This window comes from Rattus rattus, chromosome 1, assembly GCF_011064425.1.
Source record: "Rattus rattus isolate New Zealand chromosome 1, Rrattus_CSIRO_v1, whole genome shotgun sequence".
In the NCBI taxonomy this organism is placed as follows: domain Eukaryota; kingdom Metazoa; phylum Chordata; class Mammalia; order Rodentia; family Muridae; genus Rattus; species Rattus rattus.
Genome location: NC_046154.1, coordinates 240,574,839 through 240,589,923, shown reverse-complemented (window position 1 = coordinate 240,589,923; position 15,085 = coordinate 240,574,839). Strand labels below are relative to the sequence as shown.

Here is a 15,085-nt window from a genome sequence, read left to right as displayed (position 1 = left end):
TTCTGAAAGTTAGAGGTCTGGGATGGTTCCCTGGGTAGAAATCTAGGTATTGCCAGGGCTATTAGTCCTGGGGGGTGTGAGGGAGGAGGCAGGGATAGACATGTGCCTTGCTGTTTGCTGCCTCTAGAGGGCACCATTACCTTTGTGTATATGGTCACTTCCTGGGTTTTCAACATCCTCAGTCTTCACCTTCTTCTCTAACTCTGAAGCTTGTGCCTGAGCTCCTAACTTTCTTACTTATAGGCTCTTTGCAACTGGATAGGAAACCGTTTGCTCATCAGAGATTCGTAACTATATCACATCTAAGTCCCTTAGACTAGATGAGGTGACATTCATAATGCCTGGAGCCCAGGCACCAAGGACACTGTTAGTCAAGAGCATCAATCTAAACCCTGAACCTCTTCCTACAGAAGATGTTGGTCTAACCAACCTCTCTTTGTACTGGAAGCTTTGACATTTTGTATTTTAGTCAGCATTTTTGTTTTTCCCTTTTGCTTATGTGTATTTGGGGGGGGCATGTATGTATGTATGTATGTGTTTTCATGTCAGGGGGCAAATGGGGGTGTGTGCATATGTAAATACCAGTCAGAGGACTAATTCAAGTGTTATTCCTCCTCAGGACCACCTTATGTGATTTTGTTGTTTGCTTTCATAAAGGGTCTGTCACTAGGACCTGGGGTTTACCAGTTAGGGTAGGCTGGCTGGCCAAAGAGCTCAAGTCTACCTGTCTTCAGTTCCCCTGTGCTGGGATGATACATGTGTACCACACCTAGATGGATACAAAGGGTAGAACACAGTCCTCATGCTTGTACAGCAAGAACTATATTGACTGAGCCATCATCTCACCCTTTATTTACAATTTGGAATAATTATATAACTGTCATGTAAACACCATCTAGAACAATGAACACTTTGTTAACATATCCAAGGGTGGCACAGGATCTGGTTTGAGTTGGAGCTCCTTGTGTAAAGTCCTTTCCATTGAGAGGCTTAGAGAATACTATTATTTCAGGAACTGTGACTTGATTTAAGCATCAAAAACTTAATATAGTGAGCAGTTATCAAATGAATAGAAATATTTTGAGAGCTTGTCATTAATTATTTTGACAGAAGACCTACTTATTTCCAGTAAGGGTGCTTTGTAAACTATATAACTTGTATGAAATAAGCATTGATTTAGGCCATTAATTTCTGATTTCCTGTTAATTACTTTGTTTTAATTCTTTGTTGCTATGGCATTAATATTTCTAATTTAAGAAATACCAATCAAAATTAACTTGGGGCTAATCCTTTGTTCCTTCTTTACTTCTTCCCCTTCTGTTTTCATCCTTTGCAAGTTGATATATTATGGCCTTGTAGTCCCAGAAATCCTCCTGTCTCAGCCACTAGAGAACTAGTGTTACACCATGACTCATCTTCCTTGGCTGAACTGAATAATTGCACTGTCTGTTGCTTTTTGTTTAAGTGGTTGGATGGCAAAGAAATAGAGCGTTCTGAAAGGATCCAAGCACTGCAGAACTACGCAGCAGTTGAACAGCAAATCAGAGAGCAGGAGAAAGCTTACTGCCTTAGACGTGCCAAAGAGAAAGAGGAAGCTCAGAGGAAACTGGAGGAAGAAAACGAAAGTGAAGACAAAAAAGAAGAGCAGCCCAGGCTTTGATGGGCATTGTTACACAGACATCCACGCTGATTGGTGTGTCCATCAGTGGTTTGCATACTTGTTAACTTCCATTAAAACACCAGCAGTATTTCCTCCTCAAGGTTTCCACAGCATCAGTTATGTTCCAGAATATAACATCACAGTAAGCTTGGCTGGGATGGATATGAATATCCCATGATGATGATTGTAGAAGGATTTCTTCCCTTAGAAAAATTGCTTTTCCTAACCAGCAACTGGCATTTGCATCTGAAATTATTCCTAGAGAAATCTCTCTAAACATGTACAGAAAAGACGAATTAACAGGTGTACCTTGATTTCAAAGGCAGGAATAGTTTAGAAAAGTTAAATGCAAATCACACAATAATAAAATGAATAATTCTGATTGCATCATGAAACATTCTATTTTATGAGTTACATAGTGAATACATTTTTAAATGTGATTAATAACCCTCTAATTGATCTTTTATGAATCTGAATTTTCATGGTATTTATTTTAAGTGAATCACAACTACAGTCACTTGATTTGATTCTATATAAAGTTTTAAATATTTACATAATATATTTCTTATTGAGAAAATAATAATTATGAAATATTTCAGATGTATACAAGTGCTTTGTAAACAATTAAGCAAGAAGCTATTGTTCCATCACCTAGACAGAATAAGTGACAGTCATTTGTATGCTTGCACTAAATCTTTTAGAAAGAATCAACTGTCAGCGAAATGCTAGAAGCCTGCTGAATCTTTGTGTTGTGTTCTCCTCATTGCCCTCAGTGGTGTCTGCTGACCTAAATAAAGCCTGCATACAGTCAACTTATGTTTTACTGTGGCTAGGAATGGTGGCTTACTCTCTATACCAGCAGTTGGGAAGCAGAGGCAGCAAGTCTCTGTGAGTCCAGGCCAGTCAGGGCTACCTAGAGGCATCTGCCTATAAATATCTTAAGATACAATACATTTTATTGCTGTACATTTTGTCTTGCTTGTGAAATCCTTCATGACTTTTATCTGTGGATCTAGACTCAGCTCTGTCCATGATGTAGGCTAGGGTATCCCTAATCTATTTCTGAGTCATTGGCTTAGTTTGGGAGGAAAAGGAAGCAGCCCCATTGCCCAAGGTTTCAGGAAAAAGAGAACATCACTGAGATTCATAAGCTATAGGAAGGGGAGATGAACGTCCTCCCTCTCAACCTCATGAAGAATGGGAAAAATGGTTTATTGAGTTGCGGCAGCTACAGGACAGGGATCACGAGAGGGGTACTGCCAGCCTTCACATGGTGACGATCCATGACTATCTCGTAGGCTAAATGCCAGTGTTAAGGAGGAACCAGGCTTGAGGTGTTGTAAAGGGATACTACCCAAGAGAGTGGCCTCAAAAGCTCAGAAGTTGTCTCAGAAGGATAAACCAAGCACGTTGACAACCCCAGTAGGAAGCAACGTAGTTGGAGAACGCATTGTCTGGACAGAAAGGCTGCACCAGCGAGGTTACAGGAGCAGTGGCCATGTGGCCTATACTCACCTACTCCTACCCATCCTCTCAGGCCAAACACAAGGCTGGAAAATCCAACCAGGCATAATGATGGACACAGAAGTAAAATGAAGATGAGGCAGGAGAGTGAGAGTAGACTCTGCATGTCTCCCAAGCAAAACCCAACTGTGAGATGGGCCAGGACACATTGGAACTTGGACAAGGAATAAGGGGCTTCAGCTTAGATGTAAACCTTGAGTTTTGTTTAAACTTTAGACATTTTAAGGCCTGGACTTGAGTCTTAGCTGAAATGAAATTATACTTGAGCAGTGCCTATGTCATTGTGGATTTCGTTGATGAGTGGGAGAGGGGAGAAAGTGAATAATTTTAAAGAAGAGATTAAGAGAGATTCTATTCATTCCCTAGAGAGCTCAGACATTTCATCACCAGCTATGCACATTTAGATTCAATCTGATTTTGAAGACTTAAGTTACTTAGCTAATGTTTCTGCTAGCTATTATTTTCTAAAATCTTTTTTATATTTGAATTTATTGAAAATTTCATTTAATGTATTTTGATGAGAGTCCTTCCTCTTCTCCAACCCCTCCCATATCTTCCCCTTTCCCTACCCATCCACTTCATAGTATCTCTCTCTCTTTCTTAAAAAACAAAATATAAGACCAAAATGGTCCTCTCTCTCTCTCTCTCTCTCTCTCTCTCACACACACACAAACACACACACACACACACACACACACACACACACACACACACACACACACACACACTATGCCATACTATACTACATATGGAGCCCGCCCTGGAGTGTGGTTGATATACTTTAGCTCTACAGCAAATAACTCCTTTCAGTGATTTGCGTTGTTTTATTCATTGATACTCCATTGGAGGAAATGTATTTTCTCTCTGGCAGCTACCAGTTGCAAATAGCTTCTTAGTTAGGGGTGGAACTTTGGGCCCACTTCCCCTCTTTTAATGCTGGAATTATGTCTGGCTTGAACACGTGCAGGCATTGTGCTTGCTGTCACAGTTGCTGTGAATTCATGTGTTTATCAGTGTTCTCATAAATGGAAGACTTTCTTCCCTCTGGCCCTTTAAAACTTTCTGTCTCCTCCTCCTCCACATAGCTCCCATATCCTCTAGGGGAGGGACTCAATAAGACATCCCATTTACACCTGAGTGCTCCAAAGCCTCTTGCTCTCTGTACCCTGTCCAGTTCTGGGTCCCAGTAGTAATTACCATCTGTTGCAAGAAGCAGTTGGGTGAGCAATGCACCCATCCATGGATATAGTTGTCTTCCACTAAGATCATTTACTGCACTGTTCATTAAGCAAAATAGTTGGTTGTATTAATTTTTCATAGGGATTTTGAACCATTTTTTAAATTATAGATTGTAAAAGGTGAAAGTAAGCCAACTTTATAGGGAAAATTTATGTAAGGCTGGACCTATTATTCCAGTAGCAATCCAGAAGAATATTGTAGAATAGTACTGATTCACCTGATTCTATATCATAAACAAATTTAGCTGTAGGGGAAAGTCCTTTTTTTCAGTTAGTTGTATGATTTTATTCATTGAAATATAAAGTTGTTGTTAACATGTTTAAAAAAGCAAGCATCCTCTCCTGGCTTGACACGATAAAAAAAAAAAAAAGCAAGCAGAACTTTTTCCTATGTTTTGCTCATACTATCTGAATTTCAGTTATTTTTTGTCCAATCAATGTCACTTTAAAAATAGCATTCTTCCTGAAGATGAACTAAATAAGTTTTTGTGGTAATGATCTCCAGATATATAATGACCTGACATATATATATATATATATATATATATATATATATATATATATATATATACTGAGTTATTGTTTGATATACCTAGCTTCGGATATGTTTACACTGAGTGTGTATTCTAGGGAGTGATGAGGGGAGAGGGGCTTCCCCAGTGTTCATTGTTTACTGCTACCATTTCCTCTCTACTAGAACAGAACCATGGCCTGAAAGTGACCTCATGGTCTGCCTTGCCTGGGAATCCGGCTCAGTGAGTTTCTTAAACTCATGCTGGACAAATGCTGAACAGTTCATAAAACACTCATTCGATTACACAGAGAGATCATTTAATTCCCAGACAATACACAAAACTGGGTAAAAGGGAGAACAGAGAGCTGCTACTGTACAAAGTAGCATAATCAGAAGTTAACCATGAAAAATGAAGTGGAAGCCATACCGTGGAAAGGCTCACATCTCTGAAGAACATTTCGAGAGAGAAATTATTGAAGAACCTCAAAGTAAAATGATTGACTTGTCTGTTAGAGCCAGAATTCGATCGGAGCAGTGTAATGAGAGGGTCTGATAGGAGGGAGATGGATATGGGGGAAATTGCAAAGGTCCAGTGATCTCCATGCTCAGCTGATCACCAGTACCTCCTGCAGGATACCACATGGACCTGTGGACCCCCTCTCTCTATCTGCAAATAGACTCTAATGAGAAGTCACAAATCAAAGCTTCCCAGGTAACTCATGTCAATTAGGCATATAAACACTCAAACTGGGTACTGTGATATTTTAAAGATAGAGAACGAGGGTCTGCCTTGGTTCTGGGGCCATAATTTCCTTGATTTTAGTTCATGTGAACTCCCAATAATATTCGTCACTCACATGTATGAAGTTAACATAGGAAAGCATAAGTCACTTAAGAGGAAGCATTAATGATGAAACTCCTATGTTTATTCTTGGCCTTACATGTTTTGGGTCTGTTTGCCTTGCCCAGCCCATCTGCCATAGAGAACAAAGACCATCTTCAGGTACCAGAAACACAAGAACAACAACATAGCATGAAGAAATCAGATGAAATTGAAGATGATCTGGCATTCTGGAACAAACCATCTTTGTTCACTCCTGAATCTAGATTGGAAACTCTCAGACACATGGAAAAGCAACGCAAAGCCCAAGATAAGTTAAGGTATTCATTTTTCCCTATGATTGAATGAATCACTCTCCTGTGGACTATATATTCTCTCCATTGTACATGCTTTACCTAATGTCTGTGCCAACCCATTATTAACCATCACTTATAGATCCTGCCTTTTCCAAATATATCTTTTTGTTGAATCTTATTGGCTAATTTCATTACAAATTTAAAATATCATGAATTATAACATTTGAGATAGAGTTTTGATTTGTTTCCTTTTAGTCACTTTACATAATAGAAATAGTATGGCCTAGGTGTAGTGGAAATTAAAAAAACAAAACAAAACAAAACAAAAAAAACCTCCCGGGCTGGGGCCTCTAACCCGCCTTGATTGTTGAGTTACCAGAAGAACATAGACCCTTTATAGTTTCAATATGCCCTAAGCAGCACAAAAGCTGGGCAGCTGCCTCCAAGTTGTTAGAATCTATTTCCCTATAAATAGATTACCAAATAAATAACCCAAAGTTATTGCTTACTATTTATTATGTTTCATCTTGGCCGCTCTTAACTCCGATTTCACAGCCCTTAGGGCCAGACTTCCTTGACCCTTCCTCCATGGTGACTTCCTTTTTATTCTCCTGGTCCTTCCTGACTCAAGCCCACAAAACCTCAAACCTACCTCGTCTCTCTTTCCCAGCTAATGGCTGTTGGCATCTTTATTCACCAGTCATAATTAACTGGGGGCAGGGTCACTCAATGTCTTAGGTGTGGACTCTCTTGTCTTTGGGGTAACCAGTCTTGGGGGGGCCTCACATTAGCATTAAAATACAGTCAGCATTAGGCCAATCCACTACACCTAGGTTAGAAATAAAACTTAAGGCTCAAAGGAAAAACTTATTTTGTGGGATGAATGAATGTTGGAATGTTGTGAGTCTGTTTTGTTAATCCGAAAAGTGAAGAATTAAAATTAGTTTCACTAAGCTTTTTTATTCTCATGGTACAACTTTTGTGAACATTTCCTGTATGATACCACTTTTGAAGATCTTAGATGTAATTTTACTACTTGTTTATTTCTAGGATCCCTAAGCCATGCTTTTGTCAACAGCACCTTTCCAGAAATAGATTCTACTTCTTTTCATTCCATGTCAAGACTGAAATCTAGCATGCAAAATATATCATTGTAGGAACAATTGGAACTTGTGAACTTGAGAATGTCATCAATTAGCTCTGAAATGGTGGTCTACATGACAATGAGAGGAATAAAAAACAATATGTTTTCTATGATTATCAATGGAAAGCAAGAAACTGAGTAGAAAAACTTCTATAAGTTCTATCACTTCCATAAAATGTTCTTCACTAGTTACAAAGATAGAGAAATGAAAAATGTGGCTGGTTCTACTCTGTTAAGCAAAACACATCACCTGTTTTAACACTCCACTGTGGGGATTGTTTGTTTGTTGTTTGTTTTTGGTTTTTTTTCTGTTTTTTTTTTATAAAAGCAGATAAGCCTATAAACATGAAGGTTCTATACAGATTTAAATATAAATTCTATGTATTTGTAGACTTACAGAATTCCTAACATGTACACTTCTTCCTGAATATGTATTGTTTGTGTTTATGTATGTGTGTAATATGGTGCTTATATAGTATAAGTAATTTACATCATACTAAGTTTAGAGCCAGGAGGAAGCTTTTCCCCTACCACTTTAAAAGTACAGCGGAGTTGCACAGAGGCTCAGTCATGCTGTTTAGCCTGCCTCTTTGTATACATAGTTATTTTATTAGCTGAGAGAAAGCAATAGCAAAGGCCAGCCTTTTGCCCTGTGTGAACTCTTGTCCACACTGAGAATAGTGAAGCTCTGTGTTTCCAGATCCCTTCACTGTTCTAAGTAATTAAAATAGCTTGATCAGATCAAGGGCCTCTGTTAATGTGCAGAAACTAAAGACTAAAAACTAAGACTAGAAACTAAGACTAAAACAATAAAGTTAACCAACACACAATCCCTATTTAAAAGACAGTAGACATTCAAGGCACACGGTTACGTATGGTTACATCATCCTTCCTTGTATCCACATCTGCCTATTCACATGTTCAAATGTTATCTGCGGTAAAGAAAACTATCTGCTGACTTTTTGCTTTATTTAGGTAGTCCGTTTTCCTCAGTTACACCAATGCTTACTGTATTGAGCATAATAAGAATGAACAAACTTGGTTTGCTAGCACCATGCTCTCTCCTCTCCCTGTAACTGTGCAAATCACTTCTAACCTCTGAGTAAATCAACCTCTCGCATGGTTTGAGTTTGATAAGACATGGTCGGGGACCAACCTCAGTGGTCCAACACTTTCCTGGCATGTATGCACCCTTGATTAATCACCAGCACTACACACAAAACCCCCTAAACTTCAGTGGTATATATTCACTTGCTAGATACACCATCAACATTTTCCTCAATCAGTGTGTAAAGAGAAAACACATCTTTAACAGCTGCGAGGTGCTTTCCAATGTTACATACCACAGCAGAGCAAATCAATCCTCCACTGATAGAGTCTGAGCAGTTCTGGACTTGCCACTGGAAACGATGTTGTGAGAAGTGTCAGTTTACACATTCCTTCTGCACCAGTATTTTTATTTCCACAGGATAGATTTCACTTGCATTTCAAAAATCGTAATTTCAACCAAAGCAGAAGCGCCATACACACACATGGAGAACTGACAGTTATCTGAGTAAACCATGCATAAAATAGACCCATTTAAATATTCATGAGTATTTCATGAAAAGGAATTTACTGCCCCAATTCAAATTCCCTGGCAAATTGTTTTGGTTTTTGGAGATACAAATATAACCATGTAAAACTTGGTTTGGTTTTTAGCGAGGAGTGAAGAATTAAGGGGGCAGACTCTCGGTAAGCTGTGAGTATGGTAACAAATACCTAATTAAATTTCTAAATACTTTTATGATTTATATTAAGTTTCTAAAAGTAATACAAGGATGTATTAGTAACATTTACACTCCCTCGATTTCCCTTGTCTGCCCCTTGGTCTCTCCCATCATCCTACTCAACCTTAAGTGAAAAGAAAAAAAGAGTGAAACCACCCCGGACTTTGATTACAGAAGATGGGAAGGTCCTGAATGTGAATGAAGCCAAGTAAGTGAGGCCAAGCGGAGACACTGCCTGTGGTGGCACTAGTGAGCACACGCTGCTGTGACCCCAGCCATAGGCTTGCTTTGACTAGAATGTGTTGAGCCTTGTGAAGGAGTTTGAGGAGTGTCATTTTGTGCATGATCGAAAGCCAGACATCTCTGACCATGTCTAGTGTACAATTCCCCTGATTTCTAGGAAACAATCATGGCATATGGAGATCTTGGTTATCTATGCATCCCATGAAATCTTGGACCATGTACAGTTTCATGCCTGAAAACTGTCACTGCGTCATTGCCCTGTTTATGATTCTTTTGAAACTCTGCCATAAGCAGTCTGGCTGAAAACACTGAGACATCTCCTTCACATCTACAGTTTCCCTGGAACACATCTAGAGAGCATTCAAAAGCTAGGGAAAGGCATTGCTATAAATATCTCAGTAAGAGAGAGAGGGGAAAACTTGAAAATCCTCAAGTCTCATAGTACCTGAGCTACCCTGTCTTGTCTGTCTGTCTGTCTGAAAGCTGAAAATTAGCAAGCATACCCACAGTGCCTTTTATAATCTCAATACAAATAACAAGCCTATAGGCTAAATCTCATTAGCTTCATTTCATTACTCAAAGCCCATTTACTGCCATCATTTCATTTGCCAGGTCATTACCACAACAAAGACAATCCAGAGGCATCCCAGGCATATCTCATCTCCACAAAAGCATGCTTGGCAGACAGAATATCAGCCCTTTAGGTCAGCAATATGGTCCCATAGTTAAGCTGATGCATCCGACTTGTCTGCACCTGCCCAGTTCCAATGAAATCACAATCAAGGCTCCAGCTTTCCATCTGACATGCCCCCTCTTCATCCAGCAGACAGGAATGCAGCTCCAGACAGTAGGACAGGTACAGCAGATGGGGCAGGGCACACGGCAGGAGCCACCTTCACCAAACCTGAATGTCTAATGGGAAGACAATCTATCTTCAGCTTCAAAGAAAAGGGAGACTCTCCGAGCCTTATATATGCTCAGAGAGAGCACTGTTCTTCCTGCCACACTACCCACCCTCCCTTCCCCAAAGCCAGTTCTCTTAAGAAGTCTCTATGAGGAAATTATTCTTCATTGCCTCTAGTCCCTCTAGGTCTTAGATATCTTTCCTCCTTCATGTGCCAGATCATGTGTCCTCATCAGAATTATGTTTCCTTATATCTACCCCGTCCCTTTCTACCATCCACCTGTATCTTCTGGAGCTTAAAGATCTACCTCCAGCATCACCACACTTCCTCAGATCCTTTGTATCTATATTTAGTGACAAGGACCAGAGATTCTGCTTCCGCCATTGACCACATTCTTCCTCTCCATCAACCTCTAGTAAAGTTATAGCCCACAGCAACATGCTGCCTGTCTGACTCCCTTTCCCTGAAATCCTCTAGTATCTGTGGAATGTTCACCCCCTTCTTAGCCTTCTACTTAAGTCCATTCAGTTCCCAATTACCTGCCCTCTCACCTCATGTAAGGAGGTTCTAGCACCTGGGCCACAATTTCTCTTCCCCATCCTTTGTTCTGATGAACTTTGATATATTTTTCTCCCTTCAGCTCAGTCATAAGATTCTCATTTTATCCCTCTATTGCTGCCATGTCCTAAGCCTTAACCTCGTCAACTCACTGACTGTCACCCCAGTGTCTCAGACCCCCTCCATTGCAGCAGTCAGGCTCTAGCCACACAAGAACCCACCCACACTATAGCTTTGTTTATTGTCCTCACACTGTGTTTTCTTGCTGCTGTGGATTTTATATCTCTCATAGAAACCCATCCTCAGCAGAATCCCCAGCTCCCATCTGTCCCTCTGTCCACCATCACCAAGCCTCAGATCCCAGCACTGTTTAATCTTGAGCATTCTCCTCTGCTCAGTGTGCATGGAGTGAGGCAGCCACCTTTAATAACTGCTCTTGATGCAGGTGCAGATACCACAAGTCTCAAGCCATCTGTGGTTTCTCTTTACCGTCCTGGTAAACATTCGCTCAGTCACTTGCAGGCAGAGGTCACACCTTTTCCTCCTCCTCATCTGCCTTATGTTCCCATAGACCTAACCAAAGACCTTCTTTCTTACTTCACTAGAACAACAAAACCAACCAGGAATCCTCCGTTTCCTCTGGTAGACAGCATTCTCCTGCTATGATGTCTATGCTGTCAAAACCCAGCCCCCTTGCTAACTCACTGTTCAGTTTATCTTACTATCCAAGGCTTAGCTTCTCAGGGTCCTCTGCTCTCTGCATCACTCCTTGACACTTCACTGGACCAACAGCACCAGCATATAGACATATTTTAGTAACTTTAATCTTAAAGAACAAAGCTAAGACCACCATCCCCCTCCAGTTTCTGTCAACTTCTGCTTCTCTGCCTTCAGCTGCAGCCAAATTTCCTGGCAGACTTGTCAGTACTCAGTCTTTGACATTTTGCTTCATATTTCATCTTGAATCCATTTCTGAATATTGCATTATCCAAAAACTTCTTTAGTCCCATCATTTGCACAGCGATCATTTATAGACAGGTCCCACCTTATTCTACCTTGGAAACTTGGATGGAAGAGAGCTCCCTCCTGGTTAAAGCAGACTCCTTGCTCTTCCCTTATGCTTGGGCAGATCCGCTGCCTTGCCTCCTATGAGCTTCAGTTTTCTCAGCTGTCCTTGCTTTACCACGTTTTCTGGGCCAGGACTTCATCAAGTCCTCTGGCTTTTCTAAGCACAGAGAAGGAAAGTGGGTACAAAGTCTTCCTCCCCTAACCAAGCTGTTGATACCTGCGAGGAGAGGGAAAATCAGTTTTCTCCAATGGAGTGGCCCTGGGTGTGTCAACCACACCCCAGGTCAGGCCCTGTGCTCAGAAATAATTAACTAATACCAAATAGACGCTATGTTTTTGATTTTTCCTTTTTCCTTTTTCCTTTTTTTTTTTTTAGGGGAAGGGGGAGGAAAAAAGAGGAGTGAGAGGGGGATGAGGGAGGGGGAGGGAGAGGAGAATAAACTTGGGTAGAAAAGGAGGGGAGGATGTTTCAGGACAACTTAGGGGGAGAAAAAAAAAGACGAAAACTTTACATGTGGTGAAAATACATACCCCAAACAAACCCTGTAGCTTTGACTACATTTGACTACGGTGTTCACATTACTCATATCAAGATCCTGCCTCTTCCCTGAGTTCAAGGCTTCTATATTCAGTTAGCTAGATGGCAATAGTTTGTTGACATACATGAATGAAAAAGAACAACCAATTTCCATCTCCCCACTTCCTCCTCCCCATCCCCTCACCACCACAAACTTACCTCCCACTGTCTCCATCTCATTAGCAATCATCTACTCATTGGCTCTAAAATCCAAATCCCTTGATCCCAGATTCTCCTTTTCTTGACTTTTATCAGTGATCTCCAAATACTTTAATTTCAATATTCCCAGAGTCCCAACTATTCATCAAGTCCTCCATTTCTATCTTAGGGTGAGTCAATGCTGCCCTTTACCTAGACAGCTACAATGCCCTGATAAGTCGCCTCTGGGATTCATGCTTTGGATGCTCTGTTATTCTCAGCTAAAGAAAGAAGTCAGTTAAGAAAGGACACACATGTTTTCTTAAGAGAAAATCCTGGAAAGTGCCTACAACACATCCTTTCATATCTCCTAATCTTGGTGCAAGGGAGGATGGGAAATGTCATTTTTGTTCAGTATAACCAAGTACTTCATGGAAGTCTATTACTAGAGATAAAGGGAAAATAGCAGAGACCTAACTGGTGATCTTTGACACAGAACAAACTTCTAAAACTAGTTTTAAGTTATGTAGAAAGAAATTTTAAATTCATGGACTATAGAATTGTGGGATAAACAATCAAGGTGGAGAGGATATCACACAGAAGGCTCCCAAGAGATAAGGAGTGCATGGCTTGCTTGAGACCCTGTAGAAGACCCCTATGGTTAGATTGTTGGGAACAGCGAGAGTCCCTGCTACAGTAGACCTGTAGATAATAGCCAAATCCAGAGGTTAATTTGTATTTCCCAATTTAGTATCTATTGCTTAATGTTGGATTATACATATTACAGTTTAATACATTAGTTGCTCAAAATAAAACTGACCAAGTAATTCTGTGGGATATGCTGGCAGTGAGGTAGTTACACTTAGGGCTCAGCCAGGGCATATAGCTGAAGGATCAGGGGCCTTGGCTCTTGCCTGTGTTCCTGGGCCTTTTCTCCAAGCATGTCCTCTTCTGTGAACCTCTGTTTCTTTAACTATAAAATAGGCATCACAAATTACTGGCTGCACCTCAGCTTTTCCAAGGTCAGGAGGAATAGCAATAGGAAAGGAGATGGGAAAAATATGGCAAGAAGAAAAAGAAGGAAAGATGCTGGGACTGAGGGGCTTTGAAAACACAGCACACAGAGGCAGCATTTGTGTCCCCAGGAAGAAACCTATGCTGGGTTCTAGCAAACGCAAAGGAAATGAAAGCATGAAAGCAAGCACTTCAGCCACCAGGTGTCTCCATCTCTGCACCAAAGCAAATGCTTTAGATGGAATTTACTTTGAACCCTTACGCAGCAACAAAGTCAGTAAGAGTAATTTATCAATCGGTTTCCTGGGCTTCTTTAAAAAAAATAAATTAGCATAAATGTATTATTGTCTGATTAGCAAAAATGTTTGTCATTGAGAATTTTTATAAACCGGTTGTCTTTTACTTTGATTAAATGATGAGTTTACCTTCACTATGTACTAAAGCCATCCTTCTCCACACGCCCCCCACCCCGGCCAAATGCATCTTTTTTAGACTTGATTTCTCCTTGAAAGATGATGAGAAACACAACCAGATCATCCTGGACCTGGCTGTCTATAGGTAAATAATTTTTATACATTCATCTCATGGCCCTTCTGTCAGATCTCTTTCTAAGAAATCCCACCCCACCCCGAGTTCTGTAACACAGAAATGGAACTTGATTTGCTGTTTCAAAGAGATAGCGTGTTCAGTGTCATTTTAAAAATAGATTTCTTTTTTATTTTATATGTATGAATGCTTGCCTATATGAATATATGTATACTGTGTACATGCCTGGTGCCCACAGAGACCAAAAGAGGGCAGTGGAGTCTCTGGAGCTGGAATCACAGGCAGTCACAAGCCACTGTGTTTGGTACCCAATCTCAGGCCCTCTTGCAAGAGCAAGAAGCACTCTTAGTCACTGAGCCATCTCTACATCCTTCACTGTAATGTTAAACAGACAAACATGAAAGGAGAGGGTGAATCAATAACCCGAGAGCCCCAAGTCTTTGAACTCTCAAACCACGTAGACTGGGGTTGAAGTGATTCTCAGAGCTGTGCTGCTTTCTGATGTGCATACCCCAAGTTCCCTTTGCTCCATGACTATTACTCTGACTATTATTATGACTCTCTTTTTTTCAAAACACTGTGACATAAGAATGAGTCTTCGGTGGTCAGCCTTCTCTGCTTCATTCCATATTAGAGCCCTGGACCACAAGATGTCCTCTGCTCTGAGATTCCCCTGACTTTATTCCAGTGGACAGCCATGACCACAGTGGCAAGGTGACATGTTTGCCTCTCATGGTCATGGCAGAGCATTATTTTTCTCCTCTAAAGGTACTGGGATTTGACCCTCAACACTCTGCCTGTATTATCACCTACCCTTCCTGTGGCGTGAATCTGAAAGAGTCCAGGTCACTGCACCTCATTGTTTGACGGGGTTAGATTTGGACCACTGCCTCAGTGACTTCTGATCATTCCCAATCCCATTCCCTGTGCCTGTGTCATTGTCATTATCAATGTCTCTGTCCTTCAGCCTCTGATGAGATGTCATCTTATAAGAGAAGACCCTGCCCACTATCTGAGAAGGACAGAGCCTGCCTTTCCTCAGAACTTCCA

At 40.7% G+C, this 15,085-nt stretch overlaps 1 protein-coding gene across 1 annotated transcript in view; it reads left to right on the top strand.

Annotated features, from left to right (window-relative positions):
- Lrrc6 (leucine rich repeat containing 6) overlaps positions 1-15,085 on the top strand; it is a 91,002-nt gene that overhangs the window by 32,232 nt on the left and 43,685 nt on the right. Inside the window, 5 exon segments of the mRNA XM_032890858.1 lie at positions 1,466-1,636; positions 1,638-1,693; positions 5,906-6,097; positions 9,117-9,194; positions 13,982-14,047. Of these exon segments, the coding sequence (XP_032746749.1) occupies positions 1,466-1,636; positions 1,638-1,693; positions 5,906-6,097; positions 9,117-9,194; positions 13,982-14,047 (563 nt within the window).